The 24,693-nt window shown below is 41.8% G+C and overlaps 3 protein-coding genes across 14 annotated transcripts in view; 1 reads left to right on the top strand and 2 right to left on the bottom strand.

The window, feature by feature from the left end:
- Positions 1–125: 125 nt before the first annotated feature.
- Positions 126–1,351, bottom strand: triap1 (TP53 regulated inhibitor of apoptosis 1). The gene is made up of 2 exons (XM_014130281.2): positions 1,059–1,351; positions 126–751 (listed from the first exon to the last, which is right to left on the bottom strand). The coding sequence occupies exons 1-2, from the start codon at positions 1,203–1,205 to the stop codon at positions 674–676; spliced, it is 225 nt and encodes a 74-aa protein (XP_013985756.1). The 5' UTR covers positions 1,206–1,351; the 3' UTR covers positions 126–673.
- A 127-nt stretch (positions 1,352–1,478) lies between these two features.
- sgsm1b (small G protein signaling modulator 1b) lies at positions 1,479–22,570 on the bottom strand. The gene is made up of 23 exons (XM_014130221.2): positions 22,357–22,570; positions 22,209–22,252; positions 20,045–20,120; positions 17,417–17,579; positions 17,159–17,308; positions 11,877–11,944; positions 11,311–11,453; positions 11,076–11,207; positions 10,815–10,936; positions 10,620–10,687; positions 10,360–10,523; positions 9,254–9,383; positions 7,151–7,342; positions 6,895–7,040; positions 6,552–6,680; positions 6,261–6,428; positions 6,051–6,113; positions 4,436–5,902; positions 3,649–3,856; positions 3,444–3,553; positions 3,239–3,335; positions 2,788–2,955; positions 1,479–2,535 (listed from the first exon to the last, which is right to left on the bottom strand). The coding sequence occupies exons 1-23, from the start codon at positions 22,361–22,363 to the stop codon at positions 2,447–2,449; spliced, it is 4,104 nt and encodes a 1,367-aa protein (XP_013985696.1). The 5' UTR covers positions 22,364–22,570; the 3' UTR covers positions 1,479–2,446.
- LOC106564195 (ARF GTPase-activating protein GIT2) overlaps positions 22,453–24,693 on the top strand; it is a 27,459-nt gene continuing 25,218 nt past the window's right edge. For 2 of the 12 annotated variants that reach the window (XM_045689893.1, XM_045689889.1), the window contains exon 1: positions 23,018–23,296. In XM_045689893.1, the coding sequence (XP_045545849.1) occupies positions 23,236–23,296 (61 nt within the window). In that variant the 5' untranslated portion in view covers positions 23,018–23,235. The other 10 variants (XM_045689883.1, XM_045689887.1, XM_014130265.2 and 7 more) reach the window with 10 other exon arrangements.

The raw sequence follows: 24,693 nt of genomic DNA, 5'->3' as shown, positions 1-24,693 counted from the left end.
GTTTTTCAAACCAAACACCTGCACTCAATTGGTTGTCACGTTGCAGATTGGGTTTCATGCTATACCTTTTGATGTCATTTCTGGTCCATCCACAGAGCTGAAAATATGAATTGGTAGTAATGAAACATGGTTACTCTATTTAATGCTTTGTCAATGTATATGTTAATCACATTACATTGCATCACTGAACTAAACACATTCCAGTAAAAAAATTAGCTTGGAGCAAAGAGACCCACAAAACTTCTAATCTTGCACAGTGTAAACCAAGTCCAAAGTCCAATGCATCCACATTGATGCCCTCCTCTGTTGTCTTGAGGGACATTATGCCAGGACACTAATAGACATTGACAATTCCAGAATTTAAAAAGTTCAATGAAACTCCCTTTGCAAAGCATCATAGTCCTTTACAATGATAATCTGATGTGACCACCACATTACATCCATCTTGTGACCATGGATGTTTATTGGACTGACCCAAATGTTTGGATTCATAGGTTCCTTTAGTAATAAATGCCCAACATACAAAGTCCAATCCCAATTGTCATTCAGCACTTTGGATCCTTCATATGAATGCTCTTTAGTCTCCACACTAGAAGGACAGCAACCTCAAACAAAACCCATTTCAATTGCATGCCCAGTGAGTCACAAGGCAATGTTGTTGGGGAGATCCATCTCATCTGTCACCTTTCTCTTTATTTGGGCCCATGAATTCTACGCCATCAATGGGAATGTCCTTTTCTTTTATGGCCTTCTGCAAATACAAGCACACCATATGTAGCTGTAACATTAGATTAGACACTTGCATCTGACGTTTAAAAAGACAATGGATTGAGAGGACAATAGGCTATCATGAAGTGAGTATATTTATTTCCAATATATGAATACATGCCCCGTGTTTCAGTCCTGTGAAGAATAGACTTCTGTGGCCTGACAGCTGACACATTGGTGTTGCATCATTTTGGTTAGTTAACAGTACCAAGTACAGCAGTTATCAATGTGTGGTGATGATGAGCAGGCAGATAGCTAACATACGTCCGTGTTTGATATCATGTATTTACCTGGACACAATGCTGATATTTCTTGAACATTTCGGTACAGGGATCACCGCTTCGATCTCCCTTCAAGAATTTCTCAGCAAACCAACGGTTAAAGCACTGGTCATATTCCCGTTTTAGGTCAGTGCAGCCCTCTCCAACACTATTCATCTTCAATGCAGAATAACCATAGATCGTATGAGAATAAAGATAACGATTAATTATTGAATTTATTGCAAGCAAAATTCTCTTCCGCACAGTTCTCTTGACTTTCCTTGAACCATATGATCTGTTTGGCCAGACAGCATTGCGTATTTTGATGACGTAATAAACACGCGACACATTGTTAAAGCAACAGCACACTTTGGCTACAGGCAAGCAATTTTATACTAATACTGCACAGAGAGTGAAATGCAATGAATTAAACCAAACTTTGCACAATGCTGAATCCAAAATATACTGATTGTTTAATACACAGCAAAGTAATAACAACAATAAACAATTCAAGAATACATTGAAAAAATAAGACTATTTTTCTCATATGTTTGTCAGTATATTTATCTATTGTCGTCAAGCAACAAATCACATGTACAGTGGCCTACGTGAGTGTACATATCTGATATTAAACAGTATAGCTACATTGTTATACTCACAGATACATTTGAATATTAGCCTATGTGTGTTAAAAATAATTGTACAGTTACCATTACAGTACAACAGCAATACACGCAGACATTTAGCCGATAAGGAGAAGATAAGAGACAGATTTAAGCACTTAATACAAAAACACTGGAATACATGGGGGACGATATGTTTGAGATACAGCCAGGGGTTTCAGCATGTGTTCCTGCGATGTTGGAGAGGTGCAGGCTTTTTGGCTGCACCTTTACTCTGTGAATGGTTCTAACTGATGGGAAGTGTATGACGGAAATGTACAAACAAGATCTCATTTGGTTATCATATTGAGAATATCCCTGCACAAGATAGCTAAATTTAAGGCAAAACAAATACAAAAACATTCTGAAGCAATATGCAAAGAGTTTTTGTTTTTAAAAGGGTACATTCACTAAGTGAACAATTACATTTTTTCATAAACTTATTGATTATAATGTTAATTACCTGAACATAGGAAAGTGCTTTTAGGGACTGAGACAGAAATACTGCATTATGCAATTATTGTAGTGTGACAACAGCTTCAGTATGGTTCACCTGACGATTTCAGGAATAAAAATAATGATTGAGAAGCGTGATTTTAAAATCCTGACCACTATGTCTGCTTTTGTCAATTGTTGGTTTAGCTTTCATACAAATACAAGTTACGATTTTCAGAATACATACATTTTATGTGACTTTCTCACAATTTTCACAATTTTGCACACTGAGTGAAAGGGGAGGAAAAGACACATGCTGGATCACTTGTTTTCTATGAGAGTCTGCACTTTGAGGACCAAGTCTCGAGCCATCGTTAGGACCTGCGGGATGTTGTGATGCTCAGCCATTTCTGAAGAGGGAAATCAAATCAAAAACACACTGTGTCACTCGAGCCTAGCTGCTTGTGCTGATTTACATATGAGTGTAGTCTATGGAGGTAGCTAGGCTTTTTGCCTTTGTCAGCAAGCACAGTAAAGGCAGTTGGTACCTTCAGATCATATATTTAGCAAGCAAACACTCAGTGGCAATGAAATGAATGAAATAACTGAATTATCAAATATTCCATTCCATAACAACATCTAACATCATCCTTTAGCCTCACCGTTGAAGAACTTGATGATGTCAGTGAAGTCCATGTTGTTCTCCAGGATGATGTCTCGGTATATTTCCACCAGTGCCAGAGCGATGAAGAGGACAAAATGAGTGGAGGAGGTATACGTGGCCGCCCAGATGGTCTCCCACACGGAGAACACATCATCATACAACATCTCTGGAGGAATAATGGCACATCAGGTTATATACTGAGTAGGACTGTCAGATGTGACCTGCCTGCAGAAGAGTTATGTTACTGAAATAAAAACATTGACAATGACATTTTCCAAAATCTATACAGGTCCTTCATATTGTATACCTTGAACACGATTAATTTAAGTTTTAACATCATCAGCATTAACTATTTCCTCTGGTTCCAATGTGAAATCCCACTTTCTGTTTGATTCCGTCACCATACAGATAGTGTATGCGGTCGAACACGCCCATGCAGATGCCAGTACCTCTTTTGAAGTCTAGCAGGAACCAGCGGTAGCAGAAGTAGAAGTGAGTGTAGTCTCCATTCATCTGCATCAGTTCAAAGAGCTCTGAATCAAGGATCTAGCGGGAAGAAAATGGCAAGTGCCTATCTTTTACTACAATGTAATATCACTGTACTTATAATAATGTGCATGTGTGATTGTGTGTGTACATGCACGTGTATGGTACCTGGATGAGGGAGCGCATGTTGGCAAAGTGTGAGTCCATGGCCCCTCCATGGGGGAAGTTCTGATTCATCCTCTTCATCAACTCAGAGAAGCAGCTGAAAGCCATGACCTCTGAGAAACACATCAACAGCAAATTATTAATCTTATCTTTACTCATGTCTGTGAATAATGCAGTTCTAGGAGAGCTATTCTTCATGCAGACTGACCGTCATCCAGAACGACCAGTAAAGGAGCCAGCAGATCACACATGCCCTGGACATAGCCAATCTCCAGATGCTGCCACACATAACTGCACATTATGTTGCGTAGTTTCTCCAGGTTAGCAGGGGTGAAGTACCAGTAGGTTCTGTCACAGCGCCTCACATCCTTATCAATGCGATGCAGGTTGAGCAAGTACAAGTCCAGCTGCTCTTGCTGCACAGAGTGACAAAAGGGACTAAGTTTAGTTAAAGCGGTTCATGTTCAAATGGCTACTGTTTCATGATTCATTCCAGCATTGTGACAGCTCTGTTTGTAGTTGGGTATTTTGGTATTTTATTAGGATCCCCATTAGCTGTTGCAAAAGCAGCAGCTACACTTCCTGGGGTCCACACAAAACATGAGACATAATACAGAACATCAATAGACAAGAACAGAACTACATACATTTTATAAAAAGGCACACGTAGCCTACATATCAATGCATACACACAAACTATCTAGGTCAAATAGGGGAGCGGCGTTGTGCCGCATGGTGTTGCTTTATCTGTTTTTTTAAACCAGGTTTGCTGTTTATTTGAGCAATATGAGATGGAAGGAAGTTCCATGCAATAAGGGCTCTATATAATACTGTACGCTTTCTTGACTTTATTCATGATTTGGGGACTGAAAAGACCCCTGGTAGCATGTCTGGTGTGTTGTGTGTTGTATGTTGAACCAACTCTTAGCCAATCAACCCCTAAAATCTGCAACATGCATTACAGTGCACACAGGTAACTCATTTGGAGTACTTACAGAGTACGTAGTCCCTGCAGGGGACACTACCACTGGTGAAACCTCAGGTTTGAGTTCATCTGTCACAACCAAAAAGTCAGACTGGGGGTAGAGACTCTCCATCTCAGGCTCCTCCTCAGACAGGGTTGGCTCAGTTCCATCAAGACTGGTGTTGGAGCTTGCACGCAGGACAGGTTCCCCTGAAACAACTCTCCCCAGGGCCAAGAAGGGGGCAGCAGGGGGAGCCATCAGGCCGGACAAGGGTCTTGCCCAGGCCGTGGGAATGTCCTCCATCTCTAAGGCAGAGGGCGAGTCATCAGAATCTAGTGTATCAGGAGAACGCATAGAGTGGGCTGTCACTGTAACACTGGCCCTGGCCTCTAGCTGAGGTGGCTTCAGTACGGGCATGCAAGGTGCATGTTTCTCTGAATCTATGGCAACTGTCATTTCTGCAGCTTTGGTATTGCTTTTCTCAGGGACACTGGCCTCCACAGTGTCTAATGTTTTGGTTTTGGCTATTTCTGAAACCTTTTCTTCAGTACTATCCATGTCTTTCTCACAAACACAAGCGTCGCTGGTTTGAGGGGTTTTAATTGTTTGTAATTCAGATTCTGTGATTTCTTCAATGTCAGAGAAGTTTGGGTCCTCTTTTTCAGCAATACCAGCCTCCACTGCTATTGTTGAAGCTTTGTTTCCTTCTGTTAAAGATGGCTCTGTAGCACAGGATGGTTCTGACACAGGGGCTTTGCTCTCTTGTGTTTTATTAACTGTGGCCTCGCCTAGTGGTGGTGCTGGAATATATACATTAGAAACCTCTGTTTCTAGTTTGAGAATATCAGTATTCTCAGTTGCGTACGCAGCTCTCACAGGCAGCTTTGGGTCTTTTGTGGTGGAAACTTCAGACAACCTATTTCCTGCAACTTTGTTTTCGGTTTCAGTATTTACTAAGGACTTCACGTCTTCTTTGTTAGAACCCCTTTCTTTAACCCTCTCTGGGATTTGTATGATTTCTACCGATTCAGAGCATTCAACCTCTTTACTCTCTGGGGCTTTGGACTCTTGTGTTGGAGCCTTAGGATGCTCCTCCCCTGCCTTGTCATCAGCTGTTATTGTGACCTTTGGTTCTTCTGTTGATCTTGAGACAGGGAGATTCTCTGTTAGCTTTGACCCAGCCTGGGCCTCTGCCACTGGCCTAGATGCAGCTCCCTGGGGCTCTGATGGCTCTGGTGATGGCTGAGTGGCAACTGTTTTGACAGTTAAATCAGTTGCAGGACGTTTTGTTGCAGGGTTGTTGTTGTTTGTGCTTTGGGGCTGTTCTGGAAGACCTGAGCCAACAGAGATTTTTTTGGGTGGGTCTCCAGATTCTGAGGTAACATTTGGGTTGGCCACATCTGGGCAGTCTTTCAATGGAATTTTGGACACCTCTTTGCCTTCCTCTGGCTTCATCACGGATTCTATCTGATCCACCTCCTCCACAGACCCAAATGCCTGCAACACCAGACAACAGACAGTGAATACCCAGCATTATAAAGTCTCCCTACTATTGTAAGGCACAAGTTCTCAAGTATTCAGTATTAAGGATAACTATAATGTTATGTGGTGATGTGTTATGCTCCAGAAAGAAAGCCTCCTGTACCTGTGTGCTACTGCTGGAGTCGCTCTGGGCTATCTGCTTCTCTGAACTGGTGCTCTGTGAGGACTGGTGTAGGATATGGGGTCAAATGCCATCCAGGAAGAGAACACCATGAAGAATCATATGTTAGTACAGTATGTTAACCATATGCCAATGAGTCACTAACTCTATCATGTATTGCCCTCATCAAATGGGACAGGTAGGACCCCTTACATCAGTGCTGATGGTGGAGTCTCGCTGCACTGGTCCTGGTCTTTCCACAGAATTGCACTTGGCTATGGCTTCAGCATGCTTCTCCCCCTCCCTCTGCTTGACGATGGCCTCACAGCCCAGCCACTCCTTCATAGTCTGCTCATAGTAGGCCCGCACCTGCTCATCCACCTACACACACACACAGATGAACACACAGGGTCACTAGTATGTAATGGTATTACACATGACCCACCTCCCTACTTGGGTTCCAGAGTTAGTCGTTTTACCTCATGACAATATAACAGTACTCACCTCCAGCCTATGTTTCTGGGTCATATCGAAGTGGTAGTGTCCCAGCAGGAATGGCCAGACCTCCTTGCGTATTGTAGGGGCCACACCACCATAGTACACCAACCGCAGAAGCTCATGCTCATCATACGCCTGAGAAAAGGTTGTGAACATGATTACATATTGACTCAATACAGAAACATACAAGTTCAGTATGGTCATCGGTTGCAGTGGAATGTTGATGTTGGTGAATGCAGATACATTCAAGCTGTGACTTGTTAGCTAAGTCATAAAGAACATGCACAGCCACTGCAGGTTGTGGTTGTGTGTACAGTATGTTTAGAGCAGATGGTACAGTAGATCTTACAGAGCAGTCCTGGAGGAAGCTGCTCCAGACATCCACAGTCAGCCCTCCCCGGGCATCATGAGGCACGTTAGGGTCAACGATGGTAGGGTTGACCAGGGCAGAGAGATGGATACGAACGGTGGACAGGTGACGGCAGTAGGCAAGCCCTTCAATGAAGAAGTGAAGAAACACGCAGGGTTATAAATCCAGCCATAACATGAGGACTATAGCATTTGAATCAGTGTTTCCTAAAGGAATTCATGATGCATGTACTCACAGCCATAGAAAGCACGGGAAATGATCTGGTACTTCATGGTGTCACAGAGGAGTTTCAGGGGAGCCCTGTCCTGGTTGCAGCCGTTGGGTAGTGAGCCAACAGGGGATCCGTTCTGAGAGCAGGAGAAACAGGAGGACTTCCTGGGGGTGGGGTGCCACATGTTCACCGCCTGGTCCATCAGCTCTGGAGCCACTGGACAGCAAACAGGATCAATGGTATCATCAGCAGGATCATCGTCATCATTATCAGTAGCAACATGATCATCTCGAACTGATGGAGGATTTGGGTGACTTTCTTTAATAATATACACTACCGGTCAAATGTTTTACAACACCTACTCATTCCAGGGTTTTTCTTTATTTTTTTACTATTTTCTACATTGTAGAATAATAGTGAAGATATCTAAAATACGAAATAACACATATGGAATCATGTAGTAACCAAAAAAGTGTTAAACAAATCAAAATATATTTATATTTGAGATTATTCAAATAGCCAGCCTTTGCCTTGATGACAGCTTTGCACACTATTGGCATTCTCTCAACCAGCTTCACCCCTGAATGCTTTTCCAATAGTCTTGAAGGAGTTCCCACATGTGCTGAGCACTTGTTGGCTTCAATCTGCGGTCCGGCTCATCCCAAACCATCTCAATTTGGTTGAGGTCAGGGGATTGTGGAGGCCGGGTCATCTGATGCAGCACTCCATCACTCTCCTTCTTGGCCAAATAGCCCTTACGCAGCCTGGAGGTGTGTTGGGTCATTGTCCTGTTGAAAAACAAATTATAGACCCACTAAGAGCAAACAAGATGGGATGGTGTATCGCTGCAGAATGCTGTGGTAGCCATGCTGGTTAAGTGTGCCTTGAATTCTAAATAAATCACAGACAGTGTCACCAGCACACCACCACACCACCTCCTCCATGCTTCACGGTGGGAACCACATATGTGGATATCATCTGATCACCTACTCTGCGTTTCACAAAAACACTGTGGTTGGAACCAAAAACCTCAAATTCTGACTCATCAGACCAAAGGACAGATTTCCACCGGTCTAATGTCTATTGCTCATGTTTCTTGGCCCAGCAATTCTCTTCTTCTTATTGGTGTCCTTTAGTAGTGGTTTCTTTGCAACAATTCGACCATGAAGGCCTGATTCACGCTCTGAACAGTTGATGTTGAGATGTGTCTGTTACATGAACTCTGTGAAGCATTTATTTGGGCTGCAATTTCTGATGCTGGTAACTCTAATGAACTTATCCTCTGCGGCAGAGTTAACTTTGGGTCTTCCTTTCCAGTGGCGGTCCTCATGAGAGCCAGTTTCATCATAGCGCTTGATGGTTTTTGCGACTGCACTTGAAGAAACGTTCAAAGTTCTTGAAATGTTCCGGATTGACTGATCTTCATGTCTTAAAGTAATGATGGTCTGTCGTTTCTCTTTGCTTATTTGAGCTGTTCTTGCCATAATATGGACTTGGTCTTTTACCAAATGAGCTATCTTCTGTATACCCCCCTACCTTGTCACAGCACAACTGATTGGCTCAAACGCATTAAGAAGGAAAGAAATTCCACAAATGTACTTTTAAGAAGACACCTGTTAATTGAAATTCCATGAAGCTGATTGAGAGAATGCCAATAGTGTGCAAAGCTGTCATCAAGGCAAAGGGTGGTTATTTGAATCATCTCAAATATAAAATATACTCTTTTGGTTACTACATGATTCCATATGTGTTATTTCATAGTTTTGATGTCTTCACTATTATTAGACAATGTAGAAAATAGTGAAAAACCCTTGAATGAGTAGGTGTTCTAAAACATTTGACCAGTAGTGTATATGTATTTTTTTAAACATGGAAACATTGACAAACCAAGCCAGAAGATGGAGGTGTGACAAAGACAACTTCATGCCCATGCATGGTCTCAAATCCAGGGTAACCAATGTAAGGTGTTCACAGGGCTACAGGTACAGGGGCTGGACAGAGAGGGGCTGAGGGAAGGGCAATGGTCAACAAAACAAACGGCGAGAGAAAAAAAAGAATGAAAAAGTATATTATGTACAAATTTCAACAGAAAATTGACACAGAATAAGGAGATCACATGTGACATACCAAAGTCTGACGGAGTACCAGGGAGCAGGATCCGGAAGACATAGTCAGTGGCCTCGTCCTCCTCTTTATCCGACACAGACTCCACAGAGCCCTGCGGACTCCTCTTCCGCAACTTAGGGAAAACCTTTCCCTGTAGGCAAAGGAAGGTAGTGCACTCAGTATAAAACATTAACATGATGATTCGCGAGAGTGATTAAAGTTTATTTGATCTTACCCTAAAACTCAGATCCCTATCATTGAATTGTGATGCAAGACTAGATGTAATTAATGATCCAGCCAATCTCAAGTCAGTCATCTTTTCCTTTTCTGTTTTTTTATTTATTTTTTAAACATTTTTAGTAATTTAGCAGTCTTATCCAGAATTACTTATAGTTAGTGCACTCATCTTAAGATAGCTAGGTGAGACAACAACATGTCACAATCGTAACAAGTACATTTTCCCTCAATAAAGTAGTTAACAGCAAAGTCAGTGGTACTGTAGTAGGAAAATACAATTTGTATACATTTTTTGGTCCTTGTCTTTGGTTTGCAACTTTCCTTCATGTTGGTTTGAGGACGTATTAAGACCCCACTCACTCCTAGACTCTCTGTGCCACTCCTAGGTTTTATAGTCTTTCACTGCTCTGCCGGGTAATATACCACAACATTAACAAATCTATATTCTACTGCAGCCTGTAAATTATAGTCTCAGCTCTACTACGATTACCACTTTTATCATCACAACCCCTCTAAAAACTTCCTCATGGTGTTCCCTTTGCTTTGGCAGGTCAGGGTTAATATTATCTACTTGGAGGCTAAATTGGTGGATAAGATCAATTAAATTACAGTGTCAGTGTAAAAGTATCCCTCTGGCAGCAGTGTACAGTACTAACACAGAGATCAGAGTTACCCTCAGTCCAACAACATCCACTCTGCTATAGATTAGCCTGTTTCTAATGCTACAAGAAACAACAAGCTAAATCATACCATCACGTTTCAATTGGTTTAGTGGATGTGGACATAATAGCTACAGTAAACATTAATTGAGATCTGAATCACTGTCATGAATTCCAAATGTGAGGGTTATATCTGGTGCATCTTAGGACATTTCTATGTTCCATGCTGACCTTTCCCCTCTGGGACCACAGAGGGGGGTCGAGTTGTCCATGTGGCAGAAGACCTGTCTCCAGGCAGGTCAGGAACTGGAGCAGGTGTCCTCCCCGGGGGAACCGCAGTGGAGGCCTCTGGATCCCATCCTGACTCACCAGAACCACTGTTCCACCACTGTCCACTGGGAAAAACCGTGATCACAAGGTCAAGAAGACACACACAAACACATGGATATAGAGATATATGCCTACATAATTAAAAGAGGTTCCTCCTGTACCTTGCTGATGGCAGTGCAGATAAACAATCTCCTCCAGGCGAATAGTCATGGCAAAGTCCCAGTAAACACTGGGAAAATCAATATGAGAAATTGCTGAGATTTAAACAATATCCAAGTATATAAATTGGCATGTCCTTTGTAGACACCCATGAGTGTCAGAATAGGTTTCTTAACTGTGATTTGATATTACATTACCTTTTTTCAGTGTCATCTGCCACATTGCCATTCATGAGCTGGTTGGGGGTCCATTTCAGGGTCATGAGATCTGCAGTCTGGTGGAGAGACAGGTACCCTGGGATAGCCTCCATGTCATCCCTCTGTTGACCAAGACAGGAGATTTGCACAAATCGTTCCTTGCTGTTTAAACAGTGATGAAAAGCAATGCAAAGTCCTTTAACACGCAGAGAGAAAGAGAGTGAGAGAGACACACACACACACACACACACACACACACACCGGCTGCACCAAGACGTTGTTCTTGCCAAACAGCAGTGTAGCCCTGTTGTTCTGATGGAGGGACTCAACGTAGTCCCGAGCCCACAGGATGGGCCGATCTTCCATACTGCCACTCGACTGCCTCTTCTGGATCTATTACAAAATATCATTGTATTCGAGACCATTGGACCATTTTTTATGCATCTTATATTATACACACACATCATTCGTTTAAACACATAATCCACACACTAACCAGGGCAGGTCGCCTGGAGGGGGAGTCCTGGCGACAGTGGCCACTGTGGATACGGTGTCTCTGGACTAGCTCATCAGCAGAGGGGTCTGTCCAGAAGTGGTCGGCTGTCTTCACCTTAGTGTACTCCAGAGCACAGGGGCCGACTGCAAGGCATAAAGGCAAGACAACACTGAGATTCACAACAGTTTTCATGTAGAAAGGTGTAGTCACTATTTCTAACTTCTAAAGCACTGTACTGAACCATCATCATCCAGAGTGAAAGTTAGAGGTACCAGCAATGTCAATGTTACCCTCACAGTAGAAAGTAAATGCACTTGTCCATTATAAGTGTGAGTACAGTCAATTTGGAGTTAGTTACCAGTATATTTAACTTCTAAACCATAGAATTATGGCCTTATCTGAAATAAGGCAATTTCCACTGTAAAGCACTAGTCTCCAATGTCATGTTTTATCTACAGATTATCTCAGAGGGAGTCACATTCACTGTAATGTGCCATTCAGTGTGCTATTTCTTATCTTATCAGAGATCTGTCCGATCTGTCCATAAGAAGAGGTACCATCAATACCTAACAGAGAGGCAAGGATTGGTCCATCCACAGGATCCATTAGAATGGCCTCACTGTCATAGAACGTACTGGAAGAGAGAAAATCATGTTTACTCAAAATGGTGCAAGAAGAACCATTGCTGCATGTTCACTGAAAAGCGACTATAAGTACAGATGTCAGATCTTAATTTGACCCATTTAATTGCAGCAGGAAAATAATCTTGCAGCAGGAAGATTTGAATATCTGAAGAAATATTTAGAATGGCACCAGGGGGCAGCTGAAACACAATGCAGTACCGTACCTACATTGTACCTTAGACTGGAGGTCCACTGTGTGCCAGTTCAAGTAGTATATGTAGGCTATGTGCAGGCTACAGCGCAACTCGTGTGAATTCTTATGTGGATTATAATAAATTGACATATTTGTAGGGGTAGATATATTAAACTAATACACCTAAACTATAGCCTACTGTAGCCTATCAAAACGAATACACCTAAACCACAGCCTACTGTAGCCTATCAAAACTAATACACCTAAACCACAGCCTACTGTAGCCTATCAAAACTAATGCACCTAAACCACAGCCTACTGTAGCCTATCAAAACTAATGCACCTAAACCACAGCCTACTGTAGCCTATCAAAACTAATGCACCTAAACCACAGCCTACTGTAGCCTATCAAAACTAATGCACCTAAACCACAGCCTACTGTAGCCTATCAAAACTAATGCACCTAAACCACAGCCTACTGTAGCCTATCAAAACTAATACACCTAAACCACAGCCTACTGTAGCCTATCAAAACGAATACACCTAAACTATAGCCTCTTTGCAGATCTTCTCCAAGTCATTAAGGTTTCGAGGCTGATGTTTGGCAACTCGAACCTTCAGCTCCCTCCACAGATTTTCTATGGGATTAAGGTCTGGAGACTGGCTAGGCCACTCCAGGACCTTAATGTGCTTCTTCTTGAGCCACTCCTTTGTTGCCTTGGCTGTGTGTTTTGGGTCATTGTCATGCTGGAATACCCATCCACGACCCATTTTCAATGCCCTGGCTGAGGGAAGGAGGTTCTCACCCAAGATTTGACGGTACATAGCCCCGTCCATCGTCCCTTTGATGCGGTGAAGTTGTCCTGTCCCCTTAGCAGAAAAACACCCCCAAAGTATAATGTTTCCACCTCCATGTTTGACGGTCGGGATGGTATTCTTGGGGTCATATGCAGCATTCCTCCTCCTCCAAACACGGCGAGTTGAGTTGATGCCAAAGAGCTCCATTTTGGTCTCATCTGACCACAACTTTCACCCAGTTGTCCTCTGAATCATTCAGATGTTCATTGGCAAACTTCAGACGGGCATGTATATGTGCTTTCTTGAGCAGGGGGACCTTGCGGGCGCTGCAGGATTTCAGTCCTTCACGGCGTAGTGTGTTATGGTCTATGTGACTATGGTCCCAGCTGTCTTGAGATCATTGACAAGATCCTCCCGTGTAGTTCTGTAGCCTATCAAAACTAATACACCTAAACCACAGCCTACTGTAGCCTATCAAAACTAATACACCTAAACCACAGCCTACCGTAGCCTATCAAAACTAATACACCTAAACCACAGCCTACCGTAGCCTATCAAAACTAATACACCTAAACCACAGCCTACCGTAGTCTATCAAAACTAATACACCTAAACCACAGCCTACCGTAGCCTATCAAAACTAATACACCTAAACCACAGCCTACCGTAGCCTATCAAAACTAATACACCTAAACCACAGCCTACCGTAGCCTATCAAAACTAATACACCTAAACCACAGCCTACCGTAGCCTATCAAAACTAATACACCTAAACCACAGCCTACCGTAGCCTATCAAAACGAATTGCACACATAGGCTTATAACATCAGATGTAAAGACAAGATGAAATTGAGGATAGTGAGGTATCCTACAGAATGGAGTTTAATGGTGGATGAAAGAGTGACTCAGATTTTAAAACCCTCAAGAATTCGGGAACCCAGAGAATATGTGTGTGTGTATATATATGAGAAGATCATAGCATTCATATATCTATGTATGTGTGTGTGACACTCACATATGTATATGTGTATATGTATATGCTGATGCTCCAGATACTCAACTAGTCTAAAGAAGGCCAGTTTTATTGCTTCTTTAAGTTGGGTGAATTTTGGCCCATTCCTCCTGACAGAGCTGGTGTAACTGAATCAGGTTTGTAGGCCTCCTTGCTCACACACGCTTTTTTAGTTCTGCCCACAAATTTTCTATGGGATTACATTTACATCATTTAGCAGACGCTCTTATCCAGAGCGACTTACAAATTGGTGCATTCACCTTATGATATCCAGTGGAACAACCACTTTACAATAGTACATCTATATCTTTTTTCGGGGGGGAGGGTAGGGGGTCAGTGCTCCAATACCTTGACTTTCTTGTCCTTAAACCATTTTGCCACAACTTTGTAAGTATGCTTGGGGTCATTGTCCATTTGGAAGACACATTTGCGACCAAGCTTTAACTTCCTGACTGATGTCTTGAGATGTTGCTTCAATATATCCACGTAATTTCCCATCCACATCATTTTCCATCCTCATGATGCCATCTATTTTGTGAAGTGCACCAGACCCTCCTGCAGCAAAGCACCACCACAACATGATGCTTCCAGCCCCGTGCTTCACTGTTGGGATGGTGTTCTTCGGCTTGCAAGCCCCCCCCTTTTTCCTCCAAACATAACGATGGTCATTAACAGTTCTATTTTTGTTTCATCAGACCAGAAGACATTTCTCCAAAAAATACAATCTTTGTCCCCATGTGCAGTTGCAAACCGTAGTCTGGCTTTTTATGGCGGTTTTGGAGCAGTGGCTTCTTCCTTGCTGAGCGGCCTTTCAGGTTATGTCAATATAGGACTTGTTTTACTGTGGATATAGATACTTTTGTTTTGGTACCTTCAGGCGTTTGGAAATTGCTCCCAAGAATGAACCAGACTTGTGGAGGTCTACAAATCTTTTTCTGATGTCTGGGCTGATTTCTTTTGATTTTCCCATGATGTCAAGCAAAGAGGTAGGTAGGCCTTGAAATACATCCACAGGTACACCTCCAATTGACTCAAATTATGTCAATTAGCCTATCAGAAGCTTCTAAAGCAATGACATCATTTTCTGGAATTTTCCAAGCTGTTTAAAGGCACAGTCAACTTAGTGTATGTAAACTTCTGACCCACTGGAATTGTGATACAGTGATTTATAAGTGAAATAATCTGTCTGTAAACAATTGTTGGAAAAATGACTTGTGTCATGCACAAAGTAGATGTTCTAACCGACTTGCCAAAATTATAGTTTGTTAACAAGACATTTGTGGAGTGGTTGAAAAACAAGTTTTGATGACTCCAACCTAAGTGTATGTAAACTTCCGACTTCAACTGTACATACATATATGAATGCTATGATCTTCTCACATCTGAGATATTGCCTCACATGCTGGTCACAAGCAGGAACTACTATTCTGAGACCAATTGAATCACTCTACAAACAAACACCTAAGATTTTTGATAACAAACCAAACAGTTACCACCATTGTCATATCATTTACAAACATCATTTATTTAGTCTGGATAGCTTTAAAACTTCTTCGGGATCGGTGTCCCGTCCACGAGACGGTTGAGCTAACGTAGGCTAATGCGATTGGCATGAGGTTGTAAGTAACAAGAACATTTCTTGTCTTTAAGATCCTGCATGGTCTTGCCCCTCCACCCCTATGCCGGCATATCATGCTCAAGGAAAGCACCTCCAGGATAACAAGGGCAGTAACTAGAGGGGATTGCGTTGTCCCTTTTCGACACAGTAAAATCGGCCTTCTCTGTTAGAGCTACAATATACTGGAATGCAATGCCCATGGACTTGAGAAACTGCACTGATTATTCTACTTTTACATTTGAATTGAAAAAAAATTCTCAAATCTATCCAAACCTGTACACCTGAGTTATCTGTGGTTCCTCATATGTAAGACAACAGTTGATGATAGTGTTGTTGTTGTCGTTAGAATTATATATTATTGGATGTAATGTATTTGTATTTTATATTGTTTTAGTGAGTATGTGTATTGTGACTGTGTAATTGTCCTTAGCTGCCCTGGGACTGCGGGTGCAAATTAGCTTTTGACTAAAACCAGCACATTTACATGGATGTTGCATTATTGTAATATTGATGTTGATTAATGGGCATTGTCACCTATAAATAAATAAATAAATAAATAAATAAATATGTATGAATATGTAGGCTATAGTTTAGGTGTATTAGTTTTGATAGGGTACAGTAGGCTATAATTTAGGTGTAGCCTACTGTAGAGCTGCATTTCAGATACACTTGACACCGTGTCATATCTATCTTGTGTTGTTAAGCTATATAAAACGACGGTTGTTGTATGGCTGCATTTCACATACATTTATGTACATTTGAATGTTGCAGTAATAGGAGCTATAGGCCTACAGTAACAATAGGACATTTATTCATATTCTGTCTGGTGCTTTTATTTTATTTTTTTTAATAAAAAATATTTAAAAATCCCCCTTTTTTTCTCCCCAATTTGGTAGTAGTTACAGTCTTGTCTCATCGCTGCAACTCCCATACGGACTCGGGAGAGGCGAAGGTCGAGAGCCATGCGTCCTCCGAAACACAACCCAACCAAACTGCTTCTTGACACATTGCCCATCCAACCCGGAACCCAGCCGCACCAATATGTCGGAGGAAACACCGTACACCTGGCGACCTGGTCAGTGTGCACTGCGCCCGGCCCGCCAGTCGCTAGTACGCGATGAGACAAGGATATCCCTGCCGGCCAAACCCTCCTTAACGCTGGGCCAATTGTGCACCGCCCCATGGGCCTCCCAGTCGCGGCCGGCTGCGCCAGAGCCTGGGCTCGAACCCAGAATCTCTGGTGGCACAGCTAGCACTGCGATGCAGTGCCTTAGACCACTGCGCCACCCGGGAGGCGTGTCTAGTGCTTTTAGAGTTTGAGAGAGAGGGAGGATGATTTTGATGGCTGGCACTGCTCCGAAATGACTGAACTGTTCCCACATGGAGATAAAGAGAAATTAGGATTTTCAGTGAATGTATGTAAATCACAAGGCTCATTTGAAATTTCCTGATGCGCAGGGGGAAAAAATGTGACAAAAGAGTGATCAAATTAAGATCGGACATCTGTAGTATACATATTGAGCAGCTACGACTGTTGGTATTTGTAAGATCAAACACAATGTCAGACTTTCAGCTGGAATCTGATCTGTTGATTGAATGCTAACCTGCTGTTCTCCACTAGGTACATGACAATCTTGTCCAGAAGCTTCTCCATGAGAGCAGTGCGGATCCATAGGTTCCTCAAGCCCTGAGGGGGGAGGTTGGTCACTCCGGGTTGCTTCTGAACACTGCCATTATTTAGTTGAGCCTGTCTGCTGGAGAATACAGAGAGGATTGTTTGATATCCATTTTGTATTAATTTATGGCATATTGGTGTGTGGGGGGGGCTTAGGAGTAATGACTAGCCAAGATCAATGTCTTACTTGGTCTCGATGAGCTGCTCTAGTTCCTGGACCTTCTGACAGAGTTCCTCCGCTGGGGTGAAGCTCTTCCCCACCTTCATGAAGAGTGCTGCTACCTTATTACTGCAAAGGAGGCCCGCTGCTCGCCTCTTCAGCCCATGGAGCACACATGCCTCCACTACAGCTGTAGACACACGGACACACATAATATTGAATATACAGACACCAACAGTACACACAGAGTGGTTTCAAAACCAACTTTCCCCAAAGCGATATTCATTAAGCTATGATTGCATACATACACATGATTGCATACACTGTAAACAACAAGTAAGCCACATGCAGAGTTTGCTAATTAGATTTTCAGGCGCACCCAGTGAACACCCTTGGACAGTCTGAGTGCTACTGCAGGGAAGCAGAGATGGGTTAGAGGGCAGGTGCAGGTGGCTCTCAGCAGGACCAGAAATAGACTAAAAACTGACAAACGCTGTTTACGGTTGCTAGGATATCCATGGATGTGTGGAGGTGTAGTATCAACACCTTTGCATAGTGTCTGCTGTCAGTTAAATGTAACACAGATGGACCTACACATCTCTTATTCTTTACTATGGCTGTGGCCGGTGCCAACCTAAAATCAAGCTGTGTTTGGTTGAGAATGTGACCGTACACAGATTGGGGTAGTAGGAGGTGGCAGGGCTTGACATTTCAACTTCGCAGGATGATGCCCAATGTCACTTGCTCTGTAAATGTCAATGTAGTCATGAGACAAATTAATTTTAAAAAAAACATGTTCTGACTCAGATTTTTTTATGTGAAATTAACATAATGTCTATGGCATTTACCTCCGCTCAATTCAACCAGCAATAATCCACCTACTTTTGACTCCATAATCTTACTGCTGTGCTCTTAATGTAACAATAATCCTATGTGTCACATCACAAGTGTGAAATGTGAGGCTGTGACACCAGAGGGATGGGGTGGAGGACAATTGTGAAGAGATTACAAAGCACTAGTTCAAACCAACTGTGATTCTTTAGTTAACGGAGAATATCAGCACTGCTTGAGTCTGTGATGAGAGAGAAAGGTGCTCTTTGCTTTTAGTTTTTTTATTAACTTATATTTGTAGTATATTTTCAGGCATAGCAATTCCTAATAGAGGTAGTGTCAACATAATTGTCAGTGTCATCATTATTATTGTCTAGCTCCCCTACCCATTCCCCAAACTAACTTGAGTCAGTATGTGTGATCTCCGATCAGCAGCGGGGTCTGGGTCACTGCGTGTCCAGCCCCCATACCCTTTCCCAATCACTGAGGAGATTCCCACTTGGTCTTTGCAGAGTATTACTCTATGTCGTGACAGCAATAGATTGGTATAGTTTTGTAATTTATTAACTACCAGTTGCCCCTTTTTGAGTATTGATAAGATGTTTTTCTATGGGAGAGGGCTCACCCTTCATTTTTACCCAGTTGGGGTGTTTCAGTAAATAGTCTCTTAGCTGTAAATAGCTAAAGAAATCTGACTTTGGCAGATGGAAGTCTGAACTTAGTTCACCGAATGATTTAATTTGGTTGTTCTTCAAGACTTGGTGGACATATTGCAAATGAAGTAATAACCAACTTTGGAAACCTGAATCCAGTGATAATGGGGAAAAATCTGTAAGATCTGCAGTACCAGTTAGGGATGATATGCCCATAGGCAGATGGAGACTACGTTGAACTTTCCTCCAAAACTGGAGCGTATGCTTTGACCACGGGTTCTTACTATCACGGTCTGTCCTCTTATCCAAGTAATCATTGGTTGTAATTGGGTGGCCCAGAAGTACCACCTACATTTTGGTAGATGCTCTTTGGAGATAAGGTTACTTTCATCTCACCCCAAAAAATATAATGTTTTTCTTGCCACGATCTCTTACTTCTTTCTATCCACTCTTCTCTGGCTCTTATTACAATAGTAATGGTCTTCGGTCAAAGATGAAAAACCAAGCAGGTAAGTATCTGTTACACATACTGTAAGCCAAGCAGTCATTAATTGAAATCAACACTTCGACCTACCCAGACCAGCTATGCAGCTAGGCCTGCCCATCAACCATGGCATGCACCCTCCCTCCCATCCAGTTACTAGAGCACAGCACTGCCATTTGGCACTAAAGTCCTTCAGTGGGCTTGTAATAATTAAGTACCTCACTGTGATTGTTTTCAATTTAAATGGTCAAAAAGAACAAAAATAGCTTCTTAGCAAAGAGTTATTTCTCAAGCAAGAATTTTGCTAGGAGGGGAAAACTGAAAACTAGCTGTTATTGGCAGAGGTTTGGAACTCTCTTTCTTATTTGTCTATTAACTAATTTACCATCTGGTGATGTCACCAGGCAGGCCAAAACTCCATCCCACAAAAACAGGGTGAAATTTCAGGTCGTCTTTTTAAACAGCTCTTACACTAGAAGGGAAATATCATCATTTTCACAATATTATTCCAACCTCATTATGTGGAAATATATATAAAACACAAGACTATCACTGTTTTGACTGCACTGGGCCTTTAATTGGGGGTTAACCAACCATAAAAACTCCAAAATGAGCAAGTAAAAACTCCAATGAGCCATATGAACTGTAAATTCAATAAGTAATATATTACTACATGAACACACTCACCACAGAAGGATATGATATGGCTGCTGTCTGCATGCACAAACTTCCGAGTCACTGACTCCTCCATGATCTGTTTCACCTGAGAAAAAAAGAGAGACATAAAGGTGAGGTGGGATTTGATTTGACAGGCACTTAAAGAGACAGGGTCTGACAAGAGGAGGAACAGAAAGAAAATAAATCAAAGTGCAGGAGACAAGGATGGGGAGTGATTTTGCAACAATAGATAATCACGGGTAAGCGGAGGGAGGGTGGAGAGGGAATGCAGATCCTGAGTGACAGACTAAATACAGACAGGGTGGGAGATGTTTATCACTTCAGACAAGACAGAGCTTGACCAGGGTAAAAAGAGCGACTAAATTGTATATTTTCAATGATTTTCCAGTTAAATAACTCTGAGAAAGCTTTTAGGTTGTTTGATGAAGATGCCTATGTTATTTTAGTATCTCATACAACCACAAAATAAAACACGACAAACACAGAATAGTGAAATATGGTATGACCAATTCCCAGATTATGAAATTATACAGTGCAGAGAAATTGCGAGGAAATTTATAAAAATTGAATCAAATCTACTAAAAACGGAAGAAAAAAAGTCTGGGTTTGAGATACAGTATACATTTACTATCACCAACTAGGACCCTCTTCCTTGCTGCATGACCTGGTGCTAGTCATGTCCCTTGTGTGATGTGGCCTCCACATGCAACCGTCACACTCCTGTTTACCCTCCCAGGGGGCATGTGACCAATGATTGCCTTCATAAGACGGGAAGAATTGCTGCCAATAACTTGGCAGAATAAGAGTGTTTCTCTTGCATGTGCCTGTGTGCATGTGTGTGACTGCCTGTTTGCTTGTGTGTGCGTGTGCGTGTGCGTGTGCGTCTGCGTGTGCGTGTGTGTGAGTGTGAGAGAGAGAGAGAGAGAGAGACTGTTTTTCTATCATCTAGAAAATGGCACAAAGATGGACAGGGCTATCCATACAAATTAGAACACAATACAATATGCTGCTAATAATGCCCTTTTACTTTTAGTTTTCTATCAGGGCAAAATAAAATAACATCTCATAAATGGAGCTAGAACAGAGGACACACCAGCATGCAGCTGCAGGGAAAATAAGCCAGACAGGGAGTTGGTCTCTTCTCTCCCTTTCAGGTTCCTGTAGTGCTGCAGCCCAACTATACCATAAGCCAGACAATTTTCCTTTGAAGAATGGTCTGGCTGTAGCTAACAGATAACTGCGAGGAGTCCCCAAATAATAAACTGTGACTTTATGTCACAAGAGCAACATCCTTATCACTTTATTTGGATAGTCCATCTGTAGATGCTCTACAAACAATCTACCAGTAACATTTCAACTTACTATCTACTAATCCTAACCCCAGCCATAACCCTAACCCTACATTTAACCCTTACCCTAACCCTTATTCTAAACCTAACCATAACCTTAGCAAGCAGTTTCTTATCAACAGATAGTTTGTTGATATTATGACCATCTGTAGAGCATCTGGAAGATAAAAATAAAGTGTTACCACTATCTGGACTATGCAAATAAAGTGTGACCACATGCTTTAGGCCTAATTTCTAGACACAGGATGAAGCAAGATATCATCTGATCAATTGATTACGTGTGTTTTATATAAAAGAGAGAGGGGTAATAGGCTATCCGAGATATGAGCATGCCCAGTGAATTGAGTTGCCCTCCATTACAGCATTAGCATTCAGATAAAAGAAAAACACACGTAAGAGCTGTTATCAATAATCCTAATGATGCTGCTCTTGGCTCTGCACTGTGACATGCACACGTATTCACGTCATGCACAGATAACAGATCCATTACTGCTACATTGATCTTGGCGTTATTGCCTAGGCCTACCTACTGATACCAAATAATTGCTATGTCTCTGTATATATACATGTATTTCAATCCATGTCGGCCCTGAACGCATCCTTTATAATAAAATCACGACCCAAAGAATATAATATCCTATTAGGCTACATGTATCCTTATGATACATTTTATTCAAGCTTATACATCAGACTTCCCAGTGTCTCTGTTTTACAATCTTATGTTGGGCATCCAAATACAACAGAACTGCTGCCAGCGATCCATGACCAACGGTTGCTTCTAATAATTTGTCGTTAAAAACATTGCAAATACTGAAGGCACTCACCTCTTTCTTCACATTGCGCAGCAATTTCTGACGCGTCTCGGCCTCTGGAATGAAAAAACATAACGGTATCATTGAAAGTTGGTAAGGCATTCAAGCCAATTTTGATATTTTATAACATAGCCTATTCAAATCGAAAAACCTAATTTACCTCCCATTGCGCTCCGCTGTTGCTGTTGATTCAATCGCACAAGGACAGCTTCAAATGAGTCCCTCTCTTCAATTTACACTCTGGCAGAATGGGAATATGCGACCGAACGCCCCCTTTAAAGCGACACCGTGCAATACACAGCCAATTCTTGATGATAGGGCTTGTATTTGCAGTCTATGGTTGATAAAGAATGCACGGACGCACGCAGGTAGGCTACACACACAGGCAGGTACACACGCACGCTCTCTCACTCTCTTTAACACTCACTCACCCATTCACACAACATAAGGGGTGAAATGTGTGGGTTGAAAGATATTCCACTGTTCCAAGGTATTCTAACTGTCCACTGTTTTATTTTGCAGTGTAATCTGTGATTATCTCCAACTAATATATTATGAGAGTATACCTAATCTGCATTAGGTTTACTAATATTGTCAAAATTACAGCTAATGAAAATTAAGATATAGCCAGGCCTACAATTAGCCTCAATGTACCACTATCTCCATTGTAGTCAATGTGAACATTTGACAAATATAATAGGCTATAATCACGCGGTGTATCAAAATAAATTAGTAGTACTACAATTTGAGGTAAACATATATATAATTTTGGTGTTTGCGTTTTCAATGACAAACCAGATGCCTCTCGCTTTCTGTTGTTGACGTCAGATAACGGGAGGGAGCCAGGGAGGGCTCTTTGGAGAGGGGATCTTGATGATAATGAGATAGCTAGACAGTTAGCATTTTACCTTATCAAATTCTCTGACCTCGTCGTTGTAGCTACAGTAGATACTAGCATAGTGTGTCTCATGAGTTTCCGTTGAATTGAATAGTTTAAAGGGCTTTCTCTATACAACCAGCTAGTTTGCGCGCTAAAGGGATGTCAAAGCGTCTGCGCAACAACAGAGACTGTCAGGTCTGCGCTGATTGTAGCGCCCCGGGTAAGCTAAACGATGGCTGGCTAGCCTTATGAATTTACCGAGCAAGTTAGCCATCTTATGCTAGTAGTTGTATTTCATGGAATGATAACCCAAGCCCTTTTACTCTTTGGTTGCTTGATTTTCACTTTCAATAGGATTCACATTCTTGAAACGTTAGTTCCAGCAATGCATAGCGTTGCTTGCAACTAGCTACATACTTGCTGCTATGACAATTATATATCTACGTTAAAAAAGAAGAATGGGGAAGTCAGCTACAGTAGCCTTAGCTGTCTGTTGCTAGCTAGCGGCTCTCAACTTTGTTATTGTTCCTAGCTAGCTGGTTAGCTTAGCTAGACTTTACAAGAGTCTTTTTTGTTTTAGCTTGCAAGCTAACGTTAGTTGGGGTGTATCTCGTTTGTATTGTGTAAAAGTAAAATAGTTAGCTATGACATTTGTAGCTAGGGAGTTGCTGTCTGGCTGAAATCATAAAACAAGTATGCATGAAGAATGATTTGTACACTCAACCTGGTTACAGAGCATTTCGTTTTATTATGTACGTAAAACCCTTTTTTTGTATGGTTATGTATGGTATGTATTAATTTGTGAATATTTCAGTTTCACCTATTTCGTATGATATGTTATGAATTACAAATCGTATTTTATGTTATGCCTTTTCAAACATACAATATGTTTGGCTCCCAAGTAACGCAGCGGTCTAAGGCACTGCATCTCAGTGCAAGACGCGTGACTACAGTCCCTGGTTCGAATCCAGGCTGTATCACATCCGGCCGTGATTGGGAGTCCCATACGGTGGCACACAATTTGCCCAGCGTCAGCCGGGGTAGGCCATCATTGTAAATAAGAATTTGTTCTTAACTGACTTTCCTATTTAAATGAAAAATATGAATTTGCTAAAGTTTTATATAACAGATTTGCGAACATAAAATATGTTATGTATTTGCAAAATTTGTATGTCACAAATTTGCTAAACGTATACGCTATGAATTCCAGCTAGGTTGCTAACATTAGCGAGCTAGGGGTTAGGGTTAAGTTTAGGAGTTATATTAATGGGTTAGGGGAAGGGTTAGGTAACATGCTAAGTAGTTGAACGTAGCTAAAATGCTAAAGTTGTCCAAGATGAGATTTCAACTTGCAACCTTAGGGTTGCTAGATGTTCGTGTTATACATCCACCCTGACCAACCAACATACTTTCATTTTTGCCTTAAGTAACCATCAGTTTTATGTAACCATACCAAACGCAACATATCACACTAAATGGAATGTCTCAGATTTACGTACAGAATAATATGAAAAGCTCTGAGAACAGGCTGGTGCACTGGATGCATGATTATTTTAGTCTTTATGGTGTTTGTGTGTGGACTTGGAGCCTTTGCGGTAATATTGAGTCTAATCTTGT

This window comes from Salmo salar, chromosome ssa01 (genome assembly GCF_905237065.1).
Source record: "Salmo salar chromosome ssa01, Ssal_v3.1, whole genome shotgun sequence".
Classification (NCBI taxonomy): Eukaryota; Metazoa; Chordata; class Actinopteri; order Salmoniformes; family Salmonidae; genus Salmo; species Salmo salar.
The sequence above is the reverse complement of the archived record's forward strand: the minus strand, read 5'-3'. Positions and strand labels throughout refer to the sequence as shown.